The sequence below is a fragment of the Python bivittatus genome, unplaced genomic scaffold (assembly GCF_059951505.1).
Source record: "Python bivittatus isolate LINGU-HERP-01145 unplaced genomic scaffold, Pbiv_v1 ctg000590_np1212, whole genome shotgun sequence".
Taxonomy (NCBI): domain Eukaryota; kingdom Metazoa; phylum Chordata; class Lepidosauria; order Squamata; family Pythonidae; genus Python; species Python bivittatus.
The window spans coordinates 23,977,990-23,992,587 of NW_028277086.1; the positions used below are offsets into that span (position 1 = coordinate 23,977,990).

General features: G+C 39.8%; 2 protein-coding genes across 4 annotated transcripts in view; one reads left to right on the forward strand and one right to left on the reverse strand.

The window, feature by feature from the left end:
* Positions 1-3,815, reverse strand: part of LOC103055463 (E3 ubiquitin-protein ligase NRDP1-like) — a 40,619-nt gene extending 36,804 nt beyond the window's left edge. The window contains exon 1 of one of the 3 annotated variants that reach the window (XM_025169511.2): positions 2,951-3,815. The gene's annotated coding sequence lies outside the window, so the exon portion shown is untranslated. The other 2 variants (XM_007432808.4, XM_025169512.2) reach the window with 2 other exon arrangements.
* Positions 3,816-3,933: 118 nt separating this feature from the next.
* RAD54B (RAD54 homolog B) overlaps positions 3,934-14,598 on the forward strand; it is a 56,456-nt gene continuing 45,791 nt past the window's right edge. Inside the window, exons 1-3 of the mRNA XM_088149125.1 lie at positions 3,934-4,058; positions 5,189-5,322; positions 6,594-6,768. Of these exons, the coding sequence (XP_088005251.1) occupies positions 5,197-5,322; positions 6,594-6,768 (301 nt within the window). The 5' untranslated portion in view covers positions 3,934-4,058; positions 5,189-5,196. The remainder of the gene's footprint in view (positions 4,059-5,188; positions 5,323-6,593; positions 6,769-14,598) is intronic.

Genomic DNA, 14,598 nt, shown 5'->3' on the forward strand with positions numbered 1-14,598 from the left:
ACCGGTTCTATGAAGACCTACAACACCTTCTAGAACTAGCACCAAAAAAAGGTGTCCTTTTCATCATAGGGGATTGGAATGCTAAAGTAGGAAGTCAAGGAATAATTGGAATAAAAGGCAAGGTTGGCCTTGGAGTTCAAAATGAAGCAGGGCAAAGGCTAATAGAGTTCTGTCAAGAGAACAAGCTGGTCATAGCGAACACTCTTTTCCAACACAAGAGACAACTCTACACATGGACATCACCAGATGGTCAATACCGAAACCAGATTGATTATATGATTATATAATTGATTATATACTTTGCAGCCAAAGATGGAGAAGCTCTATATAGACAGCAAAAACAAGACCAGGAGCTGACTGTGGTTCAGATCATGAGCTTCTTACTGCAAAATTTAGGCTTAAATTGAAGAAGTCAAGTGGGCCTTAGGAAGCATTACTAACAACAAAGCTAGTGGAAATGACAGTATTCCAGCTGAGGTATTTAAAATACTAAAAGATGATGCGGTTAAAGTGCTGCACTCAATATGCCAGCAAGTTTGGAAAATGCAACAGTGGCCACGGGATTGGAAAAGGTCAGTTTACGTTCCAATTCCAAAGAAGGGCAATGCCAAAGAATGCTCAAATTATTGCGCAATTGTGCTCATTTCACATGCTAGCAAGGTTATGCTCAAAATCCTACAAGCTAGGCTTTAGCAGTACGTGAACCAAACTACCAGATGTACAAGCTGGGTTTCGAAGAGGCAGAGGAACTGGAGATCAAATTGCCAACATTCATTGGATCATGGAGAAAGCACGAGAGTTCCAGAAAAACATCTACTTCTGCTTCATCGACTATGCAAAAGCCTTTGATTGTGTGGATCACAACAAACTGTGGCAAATTCTTAAAAAGATGGAGGTACCAAACCATCTTACCTGTCTCCTGAGGAATCTGTATGCAGGCCAAGAAGCAAGTTAGAACCTGTCATGGAATAACCGATTGGTTCAAAATAGGGAAAGGAGTACGACAAGGCTGTATACTCTCACCCTGCTTATTTAACTTATATGCAGAGTACATCATGAGAAATGCCAGGCTGGAAGAATCACAAGCCAGAATTAAGATTGCAGGGAGAAACATCAACAACCTCAGATATGCAGACGATACCATCCTAATGGCAGAAAGCGAAGAAGAACTAAAGAGCCTCTTGATGAGGGTGAAAGAGGAGTGCGCAAAAGCTGGCTTGAAACTCAACATTAAAAAAACTAAGATCATGGCATCTGGACCCATTAATTCCTGGCAAACAGAAGGGGTAGAAGTGGAAGCAGTAACAGACTTCATTTATTTGGGCTCCAAGATCACCGCAGATGGAGACTGCAGCCATGAAATTAAAAGACGCTTGCTCCTTGGGAGGAAAGCTATGGCAAACTTAGCATATTAAACAGCAGAGGCATCACCTTGCCGACAGATCCACATAATTAAAACTATGGTTATTCCAATGTATGGCTGTGAGAGCTGGACCATAAAGAAGGCTGAGCGCCGAAGAATTGATGCCTTTGAACTGTGGTGCTGGAGAAGACTCTTAAAGAGTCCCCTGGACTGCTAGGAAGTCAAACCAGTCAATCTTAAAGGAAATCAACCCTGACTGCTCATTGAAGGATTGATAATGAAGCTCAAGCTCAGATACTTTCGTCACTGAATGCAAAGAGAGGACTCTTTGGAAAAGACCCTGATGCTGGGAAAGATTGAAGGCAAAAGGAGAAGGGGACGGCAGAGGATGAGATGGTTAGATAGCATCACTGAAGCAATGAGCATGAAACTGAGCAAACTCAGGGAGGCAGTGAAGGACAGGAAGGCCTGGAGCGATATGGTTCATGGGGTCACGAAGAGTCGGACTGACTTAACGACTGAACAACAACATGACATAGCAACAACAAGAAGCCTTATAGCTAGGAATCTTACTGTTACTTACATTTATGGACTGGAGACTCCTTTTTCAGGTGCTGATATGTTATTTCTTTTAGCAATAATGAGCTCTATACAACCCCAAACAGAAAGATACAAAGGGACAAAAAGTAATACAGCTTATCTGAACCTGATAATCTCCAGATGATTTGTGACTACAATTTCAGTTCAGACAGAAACCCTGGCTGGAATACTGGGAGTTCTTAACACAATCGGAAGGCTGCTAGAATAGGAAAAATGAAATGAGACATGAAACCAAAAGCAAAGGAAATGCTGGAGGTACAGTTTGTCTTTGTAAAGTTCACTATTTATAGTTACAGAATCTATCTAAAATCTATCATTTTCACTAAAAGCAAAGTATTGGAGCACATTACAGTTCAATAGAAGTACTGTGGCATAAGCTTTTATGGACTAGGCACCACTGAACCAAATGCAGAAATATAATCCTCAACTGACCTGTTTTGTGTGTGTGTGTGTGTGTGATGTAAAAGAAAAACACAGAGATATAGAAAAGAAATTCTCAAGGACAGAGACATCTAGCCATGAAAATGCAATCTGGCTTAAAAATAATCAATGATATGATATCATTGTATGTTAAAAGAGCACCACAGGCCTCGGATGAATTTGACTGCAACAGAGCCCCTCCCCCCCCACCTTTGGAAGCAGCCAACTTCATGCATTCGACAATGTCAACCTGGTGCAGTTTTTTTCAAACTTGGCCACTTTAAGATGTGTGGATTTCATCTCCCAGAATCCACCCCAACCAGCATGAAACCAGGACTGATCTAGTGCACGAAAGGTATGCCACAACCCACCCATTAAGATGTAAAACTCGTTTTTATTTGCCACTCACCAACATACCCAGTCCACTTTTGCAAATTTGCTTCTTCCTTTTTTTTTACTACATATATAGAATATATATATAATTCTATACAGTATACTATATATTATACTATTTTTTTTAAAAGAGGAGAGTCATGTTTCCCAGGAATTCCCATGTAGTCAGCCTACCCTGCCGTTTCCTGTGCAAGGCTGCCCACCCCCTCTCTACTCTGCGTCTCACCCCTTCAGTCCAGGTCCAACTCCTGAGTTTGTGACGTAGCACCTGCCCCGCAGCCAGGAGGAGAAAAGGAGAGGAAGTACACCGGCCTCTATATACGTAGCTTCTCATTGGTCCAGGTCCACTAGAACGTAGAGTGACAACAGTAGAGTCGCGCACATATTTAACTTCAGAGTTTCTCCTCAATGAAACAGCAGGCTGCATGGGAAACAGATTCTGGAAACCTGCAGTACCATCATAGGTTGTTTTCTTCCATCCTCCATTTATTTTCCACGTTTCTCCAGGCACTCAAACGGACGCAGAAAGGGGCAGTCCCTCTTCATTTTGTCCTTACAGCAACCACCCTGTGAGGTAGGCTGAGCTAGGATGACGAGCTTAAACTCAGTTTAAACTGCATGAACTTCGTGGTCACGTGGATACCTGAACGCGGGTCTGAGACCCACACAGAGGAAAACAAAGCATTATTGAATTTAAATTTTCATAATGAATGGACTTGCTGAAGCCAATTATAGTAGCCCCTATATCTTGCAAGATTTTGAGTGCACACCGAGAGAGCGAATAAGAGGAATAAAAGTAATCAAGAAGTTTCCTCTCACAATGTTCTCTCTTCAATGCGTAGCTCTATATTTTTATGCAAATGACAGCGCTTCTTCGCTATTGCTCTGAGGCCTTTCTCTGTGGCTATTTCTCCGCCTTGATTTCCATCGCTGCTGTAATTTCGGTAAAAGTAAACAAGGAGTAAACAGAGGCATTGTTCCGACATTATATTCGATGATTGGCTGACACAGAACCCATAGCCGAAACTAGAGCGCCATCTTGAAGGCGTCCGAAACACTAGCAGAGCATGCGCAGTACAGATTCTCTCGCATTGGTATTCGAACTATGCTGGGGCCAGCAAATGCCCGGCAGAGGTCGTTGCGCATGCGTAATAGAGCGAGAAGAGGCCGCGGGGAGGAATACGGAACTGAGACGCTTATGATTGTGTGCGCATGCACTGTTGAACTAGTCACTAGTTGGAGGAGAGGCGTAAGCTGTATGGCGGGACAATTAAACTGCGGTGTAAGTCCGGCTTTGCGTTGTGTGCGGTAGAAAACGGGCATCGTTAGGGATAAGGGAGCTGGTCTAGGTCCATCGTTCTCTGGGGCTTGCGATGTGGGATATTCTGTGCGTAGTACGACTATATCCAGGTTGGATTCATTTTTCAGATTTGTATTTTTGAAACTGCATTTGAAAAGCAGTCTGCATGTTCTCAGGAGCCTTTGGTTCTTTGATCTACCTTACTTCAGTTCCATACTTCATATTATGGCAACTTTAAAAAAATAATTAAAACCTTACAAGAATGAGGTCATCAGATATTTTTATGGGGCGGAATGTTACAAAGAGCAGGGAGTGGGTATGGAAAATGTTGACCTGGTGGTATAATCACGATTGCTTTGTTCATATCCAGAAGCATATTGTTAAAAATGGGCGAGAAAGCATATTGGACTGACCCAGAAACCTTGAGCTTCCTTCAAGTAAATGCCAGGTTAATGGTGCCTAAATAAGAATCACGTTTATGTCACACATTTTATTGAAGCACTGCTCCCCAACCCTGCAGGATACACATTCCAAGGCTGGTTAACAGTAATGATTGCAATGAAATTTGCAATAAATAAGTAAGCAACATATAAACACAATGCAGACATCAAACTGGATGATGGAAAAAAACCCTAAAAACAAAAACCACCACATCAACCTGGCTCCTGACATGATTTGCTTGGAATTCCAAAAGGATCTGAGAAACGTCCTTTCTTCCTTACCATTTACCTCAGAAAATATAATATAGTCATTAGGGAAGGAGTAAGGAGAGTGATACTACTTAATTCTTCAGCTTTTTACTTAATATCTAGATGTAATGTAGCTAGAAGCCTATGTTGTACAATTTGAGATTTTTGTACACTTGGTTACCATTAGTAGAAACATCTTAATGATAGGTGTATTTGATTGTGTAAGAATCTGTTTCAGGAAGTGATGAACTTTCTTCTGTTGGAGACATAGGTAGAACCTGAATGGTGCTATGTCAGGAATGCTGCCATTGATTTCTAAATTATAGTTCCTGGATTGTAGGTGGTATTTGGGTCCTGTCAGGGTTCTTTCCAAGGCTCTGAATTTGCTGCACACTTCCTGATTGCTATTTTTCAAATCAACAGAGCCAAAGATGAGACGATCAGCAGCTCCGAGTCAACTGCTGGGGAATTCAGCCAAAAAGCCAAGATTTATACCTCCAGGAAAAATCCTACAGAAAACATCTGAGTGTGTAGATGCAGTAATTAAAACAGATGAGGTAATATTAAAATAGGAGAAGACCACAAATATATTAACATTACTAATGTCAACAACTCATGGAAACTTGACTCTTAGCTAAGTGGGAGCTCAATCAAATTCTCCTCCATACAAAAAAAATTTCTCCACACAGAATATTAGATATCAGGAGCACAGGTATCTTTTTGTTATATAACATTTTGTTTTGTTTGGAGGTTGTATAAATCACCATGCAGCCTGTCAACATTGCTTATTTCACTCCCTGAAATATCTTGGCCTATCAGAAATTTGCCCTCACATTTAGGGTTTAGGCAAACAAACTATTTGAAATATGGTCTTCAACAAAAAGAGAATTAGCTAATGACTTCAGCAAAAACCATTTTGGTTCATATATTCTTTCAAAGGGCAAATATACAGATTACCCAATCCTATTTCCTCAATCGTGGGTTCATTTGCACTCCTACACATTTTTCAGTTCTGTTTCTCTATTTGATCAGGATGCATTGTGGAAGAGTATACAAATGGGTCCTAGCTCCATCCCCCATTGATATCCCTTGCTGTCCAGCATTTGGAGGCATAACTTCTGAAAATCTTCCTTTTTACTATGTAGGCTTCCCACATAATTTAGATCCTCTGATTTTTTTTGGTTTGTAAATAGAATGGGGAGTGTACACAAAAGAGAAGTTATCAATCCAGCACTTAGGGAGAAATAAATCACAAATTAGTGATGTTGTCCACATTTGCCTGTTGTAAATTGATCACCCATTGAAATGAGACACCTGAATAGAGCTCTAGATCCATGTATTTCTTGTGTCCCGGTCCATATTACTGCCAAGAAATCTGTATGTACCAGTCAATGTAGTCATGGGGAACTATGTTCAACTCAAGAGAGTCTCTTCTTTTTTGTTTGTTGAACTAGTTCACTGTATTGCAACTGAGCATCTGAGGAACTGCAGATAAGATCTGTACACTTGGATTTGCTGTTCATCTGATCAGTGTCAAGAACTGCTCCCAGAGATCTTCCTAGGATAGTTAAATTTTCATGTTCTAAGTGGCTTTTTGTTTAAGAATAGCTAACTCATGGACATGCACTCATGCCTTTATGGCTTGGAAATTCTAGACAGAACATTATTTAGGCTGGTCTGTCTGCATGTGAGTTCTCTTCCCTTTGAGGATGCCCTCCCAGCACATGGCTTTGATATTTCAGGGGCTTCAGGCAGGAAAGGCATGCATTTATTCTGAAGTTGTTGCATGAATACTCCAGAATAGATATGTATATATTCTGTCTTGTAGGTGTGCGAGAGACAGTTGTGTAGCTCAACGTCTGCAAACATTTGTTCTATAACTTCTGGCTTCCGTTCTTCTGTGGCTGTAAAATCTAAGGAAGAAGAATTTCCCTGTGAAAGTGAGAATATGGTGATTGAGCATTTGAAAACTGGAATGAAATCACTACGCAGAACAAAAATAGGTAGGAATATGCATGGTTTAATGTAAAGCAGAATAGCTTTTTAAATACCTTCTGAAGGAAAGCTGGTAGAAACTGAGCAACATTGGCTTCAGGATAGCTGCGTCTCAGGGTTGTGATGGCAGTGTTTTTGCTCTTCAAAATAAGGTAAGTTTATTTAGGCTATTTGTTGTTCAGTCGTTAAGTCGTGTCCGACTCTTCGTGACCCCATGAACCATATTGCGCCAGGCCTTCCTGTCCTTCACTGCCTCCCTGAGTTTGCTCAGTTTCATGCTCATTGCTTCAGTGATGCTATCTAACCATCTCATCCTCTGCCGTCCCCTTCTCCTTTTGCCTTCAATCTTTCCCAGCATCAGGGTCTTTTCCAAAGACTCCTCTCTTCGCATTAGGTGACCAAAGTATCTGAGCTTGAGCTTCATTATCAGTCCTTCCAATGAACAATCAGGGTTGATTTCCTTTAAGATTGACTGGTTTGACCTCCTAGCAGTCCAGGGGACTCTTAAGAGTCTTCTCCAGCACCACAGTTCAAAGGCATCAATTCTTCGGCGCTCAGCCTTTTTTATGGTCCAGCTCTCACAGCCATACATTAGTACTGGAAAAATCATAGCTTTGACTATGCGGATCTTTGTTGGCAAGGTGACGTCTCTGCTTTTTAATATGCTATCTAGGTTTGCCATAGCTTTCCTCCCAAGGAGCAAGCGTCTTTTAATTTCATGGCTGCAATCTCCGTCTGCGGTGATCTTGGAGCCCAAATAAATGAAGTCTGTTACTGCTTCCATTTCTACCCCTTCTGTTTGCCAGGAATTGATGGGTCCAGATGCCATAATCTTAGTTTTTTTAATGTTGAGTTTCAAGCCAGCTTTCGCACTCTCCTCTTTCACCCTCATCAAGAGGCTCTTTAATTCTTCTTCACTTTCTGCCATTAGGGTGGTATCGTCTGCATATCTGAGGTTATTGATGATTCTCCCTGCAGTCTTAATTCTGGCTTGTGATTCTTCCAGCCTGGCATTTCTCATGATGTACTCTGCATATAGGTTAAATAAGCAAGGTGACAGTATACAGCCTTGTCGTACTCCTTTCCTTATTTTGAACCAATCGGTTGTTCCGTGACTGGTTCTAACTGTTGCTTCTTGGCCCGCATACAGATTTCTCAGGAGACAGGTAAGATGGTTTGGTACCTCCATCTCTTTAAGAATTTGCCACAGTTTGTTGTGATCCACACAATCAAAGGCTTTTGCATAGTCAATGAAGCAGAAGTAGATGTTTTTCTGGAACTCTCGTGCTTTCTCCATGATCCAGCGAATGTTGGCAATTTGATCTCTAGTTCCTCTGCCTCTTCAAAACCCAGCTTGTACATCCGGTAGTTCTCGGTTCATGTATTGCTGAAGCCTAGCTTGTAGGATTTTGAGCATAACCTTGCTAGCATGTGAAATGAGTGCAATTGTGCGATAGTTTGAGGATTCTTTGGCATTGCCCTTCTTTGGAATTGGAACGTAAACTGACCTTTTCCAATCCCGTGGCCACTGTTGCATTTTCCAAACTTGCTGGCATATTGAGTGCAGCACTTTAACCACATCATCTTTTAGTATTTTAAATAACTCAGCTGGAATACTGTCATCTCCACTAGCTTTGTTGTTAGCAATGCTTCCTAAGGCCCACTTGACTTTGCTCTCTAGGATGTCCGGCTCAAGGTCAGTGACCACACCAGCATGGACATCAGGGACATTAAGATCTTGCTTGTATAGTTCTTCTGTGTATTCTTGCCACCTCTACTTAATCTCTTCTGCTTCTGTTAGGTCCCTGCCTTTTTTGTCCTTTATCATGCCCATCTTTGCACTAAACATTCCTTTGATATCTCCAATTTTCTTGAAGAGGTCTCTAATCTTCCCCATTCTATTATTTTCCTCAATTTCTTTGCATTGTTCATTTAAGAAGGCCTTCTTATCTCTCCTTGCTATTCTCTGGAAATCTGCATTCAGTTGCTTATATCTTTCCCTTTCACCCTTGCTTTTCACATTCCTTCTTTCCACAGCTATTTGTATTGCCTCATCAGACAGCCATTTTGCTTTCTTGCATTTCTTTTTCCTTGGGATGGTTTTAGTTGCTGCCTCCTGTACAATGTTACAGACCTCCGTCCATAGTTCTTCAGGCACTCTGTCTACCAAATCTAATCCTCTAAATCTATTCATCACCTTCACTGTGTACTCACAAGGAATATGATCTAAGTCATACCTGAGTGGTCTAGTGGTTTTCCCTACATTCTTCAATTTAAGCCTAAATTTTGCAGTAAGAAGCTCATGATCTGAGCCACAGTCAGCTCCTGGTCTTGTTTTTGCTGTCTGTATAGAGCTTCTCCATCTTTGGCTGCAAAGTATGTAATCAATCTGGTTTCGGTATTGACCATCTGGTGATGTCCATGTGTAGCGTCGTCTCTTGTGTTGTTGGAAAAGAGTGTTTGCTATGACTAGCTTGTTCTCTTGACAGAATTCTATTAGCCTTTGCCCTGCTTTATTTTGTGCTCCAAGGCCAAACTTGCCTGTTATTCCGATTACTCCTTGACTTCCTACTTTAGCATTCCAATCCCCTATGATGAAAAGGACAGCTTTTTGGTGCTAGTTCTAGAAGGTGTTGTAGGTCTTCATAGAACCGGTCAACTTCAGCTTCTTCGGCATCAGTGGTTGGGGCATAGACCTGGATTACTTTGATGTTGAATGGTTTGCCTTGGATACGCACTGAGATCATTCTGTCGTTTTTGAGGTTGTACCCCATTACTGCCTTTCCCACTCTCTTATTCACTATGAGTGCAACTCCATTTCTTCTAAGGGTTTCTTGCCCACAGTAGTAGATATAATGGTCACCTGAATTAAATTCACCCATTCCCGTCCATTTCAGTTCGCTGATTCCCAAGACGTCGACGTTCAATCTTGTCATCTCATGTTTGACCACATCCAGCTTGCCTTGGTTCATAGATCTTACATTCCAGGTACCTATACAATATTGTTCTTTACAGCATCGGACCTTCTTTTCGCTTCCAGATACATCCACAGCTGAACGTCCTTTCGGCTTTGGCCCAGCCGCTTCACTCTTTCTGGAGCTACTTGGAAATGCCCTCCACTCTTCCCCAGTAGCATATTGGACACCTTCCGACCTGAGGGGCTCATCTTCCGGCGTCATATCTTTTAGCCTTTTAACATTGTCCATGGGGTTTTCTTGGCAAGGATACTGGAGTGGGTTGCCATTTCCTTCTCCAGTGGACCACATTTTGTCCGAACTCTCTGTCATGACCTGTCCGTCTTGGGTGGCCCTGTACGGTATAGCTCATGGCTTCACTGAGTTACGCAAGCCCCTTCGCCACAACAAGGCAGTGATCCATGAAGGGGATTTAGGCTATACCTATATAGAAACAAATAGCTACCATTTCTAAAAATAGCAGCAAGAATGTGTGATAAAATCATTCTCTCATATATATATATATGCGTTTTCTTACTGCTAATACCAGAGGCCTCCAAATCTGCTGAGGAAAGAAGAATGGTTGCTATTGAAACAGTATATAAGTTAACAGGGATATCAACAAATTGGGAGAACAGTGAGAATTGGTGGAATACTGTTATCCTGACATATGCAATCTTTGTATTAAAGGGATCAACAAAATTTTCTGGCCTCAAGCACCATCACATGAGGGCCAGAATGCTTCCCCTCGCAAAGCCACCCATCTTTTGAGATTTTTCCATTTTATGTGTGAGATCTCAGCAATTTAGGGAAAGGTAAAAGAGTGCTTTTGTGGATCTGGCCTATTGAAAAGATATGTGTCAAAGAAAACATAGTGTCTACAATATAAATGGAGGAAGAAAGCCCCCTCTATGTATATTGAGCCAAACAATAGTGCAGTAATAGGGAATGCACAATTCATACTGTGACTAAGAGATAGTATTTCTCATTACAGTAGAAGACTGTGACTCAGAATAATTAGCTGCATCAATGACTTGGATTTAACTTAGCCCAGTTTCTGTTGCAGACTCCATTTGATTGTTGGCCTATCATCATGATGCATATGGGAAGCAGGACAGGGAAATCTCTCAGCCAGCTCTTTCTCAGGATCTTTCTTAGTTCAGCTATAATCCATGTAGACTGCGCGGAACCTAGCAATAACCTGGAAAGGCCTACAGCTAGCTATATATGTCAAGTTTCATTCATTTTTTAAATAATTTTCAAGTGCCTGGAGTGGATGATTCCCCTTTAGTATTAGTTGGATTTCATAGAATTCTTCAAGGAAAATTTTTTAGCATTAGAGTGCAGCTCAGATTTCTCTTGCGATGAATTTATTTATTTATTAGAAATATAAAACAAGAGCCACTGTTCAGACCCAGGCATTTACAGTTTGCTGAAGGCTGCAAGCCTCAAGTCACTTAAGTTCTGTTCAGATATTCAGGTTCTAAAAGACTCAACCATTGAATGTTCTGGGTAACACCCCCCATCCCTTTTCAGGAAACACTGCTTCCATGGTGTCTGTGGAATAAAAGCCTAAAGACATACAGTATGCAAATACACTTTCTGTCTGCAGACAACCATGCTGAATGTGTGATTGCTTGCAAGTAGTTGACAATGTCTGTGTGATGTTGGTGAACCTTAATTGAAGCATTCAAGTGGTGAGTGTCCTTAGTTAAGTAACTCCTAATTGGGGCTCTACACTGAAGGGATTTCCATTGATTAAAAACAATCAGATTTACTTATGAATAGATGTGCTTTGCGTTGTCTGAATAGTAAAACATTTCATACATCCCAGTTCTTCATACTACTAAAGGATTATTCAAGCATTTAACCTATAGGGTTTTATATACGCATTGGAGGCTGTAAATTGTTAGAATGGGGAAACTCTGTACTGGAGCCTTTTATAGACAAGAACCAAAACTTCCAAGAACTTTATTTTGGGAGAGAAAAGACAGACATCCATTGAAAAAAATAACTTAAGATATATTGTTTTCATTCAGTAGCTATGATGCAGAAAAAATATTTTCTGTTTTGTACTGTTTCATGATAGTGTGGAAGCTTTTTTTCCTAAATATAAAATGGATTCTTGCTGGCTTGCTTTTTGCGTGTTCCATTCAGAATAGTTGTTCTATCCTCCGTGTTTGCTGTAAGGATTGCATTTGAGAAGATGTCCTTTAAAGGAGACATTTGACTGGTGGGATAGTTAATTTTGCTGATTTCCTTTGTTTTAATGGTTCTGTCCATTTATATTTAATCTGCTGGATTTGTAAGTGCATTTTCAAATTTGCTTTTGTGATCTTGTTCTTCAAATGTCAGTATTTGTCAGCCTCTTTGTGGTGGCAAGAGATGGTGCCGCATTGTTCCTTTTACTCACCTGTAAGAAAGCTTACATTGAATTCACCTAGTTTCATTCTGACAGGCATTGCTCAGTTTTAACTTAGAAATATAAAATATTATTATTATGGATAATAACAACAACAACAATATAGACCATTTGATTAGGCTGGTTGGAGGTAATGATAACTACCATAATGTAAAGTTTGTCCCTAATATATAACAGGTACTTCAGTAATAAAAACAGTAAGAATGGAATATCCTGTTTACTAACAGACATACTTTGTTATTTATTGTCATTAATATGCCATTTATTTTACATCATTACACAATTTTACCCTTTCTTCAAAACAGCTTAGAACTTGCAGCATTATATGATATCATTTCAATAATTCAGTGACATAAGATGAATGATAGCAATTGGTCCAGGTTTTATTAAGTACATTTGTATTCTACTTTTTCTCTAAGGAGCTCAGCAATTTACATCTCATTCCTTTGCTTCTTCTCATTTTATCCCAGGCTTTGTCATACTCTAATAGTAAAGTTCACTGGATAAAATGGGACTCGAATTAAGGTGTCTTACTCGGTCCAGATTCTAACTACAGTTTTATGTTCAATGATCCTGATTATATCCCAAAAAATATGTTTCAGAGCATAGAGGTATATGAATGTATAATTTGATTATAGCTCTCTAAAGCAGTTGTATCTTTTCCTAGAATTGTACAGCAGTTGTGGAGGGCAGCCACATGTTTCTGGGAGAAGACACAGCAGCTTTAAAGAGTTGCAGATAAGTGCTGTGTTATGCAACATGATAGTGTTGGCATTATGTAACATGTGACTCTATTAAAATGTAAATAGATGTGTAACTGCTACCTGTGAATAATAATAAATGAATAGTTTTCTACATATTTTGCTTGCCTAGTTATTAATTTTTCTTCACATTTACAAAATTGTATTTCACTGTCTTTCAAGATTCTGCTTTCATTTGCCTGAACTTAAGTATAAATAATAACATTCCTCATACAAGAGAAATAACATTCATAATGGTAAAATGAAGGGAAGATCCTTCCATAAAGGTGACTGTGGCTTGTAATATTATTTTTTAAATCTGTTTATGGATTGTCCACCTTGATATAAAGAAAACTGCTACATCTAAAGTAGTGGTGGGTTAGAGATTTTTAGACTTTGAATCAGGCTAGAGCATTCCAAGAAATACTTTTTATCTATAGTCCTTAAATTTAAAAAAGCTGGGGAAAAAAACAAGAAAAAAGCATTATTGATCTGTAAGGAACCTATTCTAAAATCTATATTTGGTTAATATATTTATTAGCAAACAGATTTCTGACTTTTCCCGGACTGTTTCTCAGATTTGTTGTGGGAAGACATTCTATTTTAAGTTAATTGTCATGGGGTTTGTGTTTGATCATTAAGTTTTATAAAGGAAGACTGAGAGGAGACAGACAATTTAATTGTATTCCATTATTCATTGGGGAGATTTTATGTTGCACATCAATTTTTGAACATTGCAATAAGCTATAATGTAATTTATTTGATTTTGACTTATCATATCGTGTGAATGTAGCCATTGGATTAGGAAACTTGAAAACATTGCAAAAAATGTTTAAACATGTAGTCCCTGGATTAAGAATGCCTGGTTTACAGACAACCCATAGTTAAAAACGGAGCCTATTGTAGCAAAATTCGAGTTAAATACACATTGATTCAAGTTAAATACACAATACTACTTATATAGTATTATACAACAATACTGTTCCGACTTACATACAAATTCGACTTAAGGACAGACCTTGGGAACAGAACTCATTCTTAAGTTGGGGACTACCTGTAGTTACTTTGGCTGAACTCAGCCAGCTGTGATTTAGTAAACTGTGATTAAACAAACCGTGACTTATGTTGTGTGATCCCAGTGAATGCTTTTCTTACAGGCAAGTGATAGCATTTGTTTATCACAACAATCCAAAGAGGTAGATTAGGCCAGGAGGCAATATTATGACCTTAATGATGTGGAGTGGGTCTCCTGTGTTTAAATCTAGCAGAGTCTCCAGTTCCTCTTCTTTATATAACTTCCCTGAGAAGGAGAGAGTGTTGTGTGATTTGGAGATAGAAGTAAAGATGGAAGTGAGTTGAATTTGACTCCTACATCCCTGAAGGGTTACAAAAACAGTTTGAAGTGATGTGTAAGCATAATACCCCTCAGGACTGTGCTCCATGGACAAAGTAGAACTGTGACCAGGGACAGGTTGTTTGATAATAGTTTGGCTAATTCTTAAAGTGCCACACTACTCTTAGCTTACAAGCTGGTAAGTTGGCAGAGTGATTGAATTTCTTATCATGAGAGTACTATGGCAGCCTTTCCCAAGCTAGCATCGAGGTATGCGGCAACTCCCATCAATCCTAGCTACTTGCTGCTTGGAGATGATGGGTCTCTTTTAGCCTAACTCATTTGGAGGTCATCAGAAGGGCAACTGGAATCTTGACTGATGATTGTCC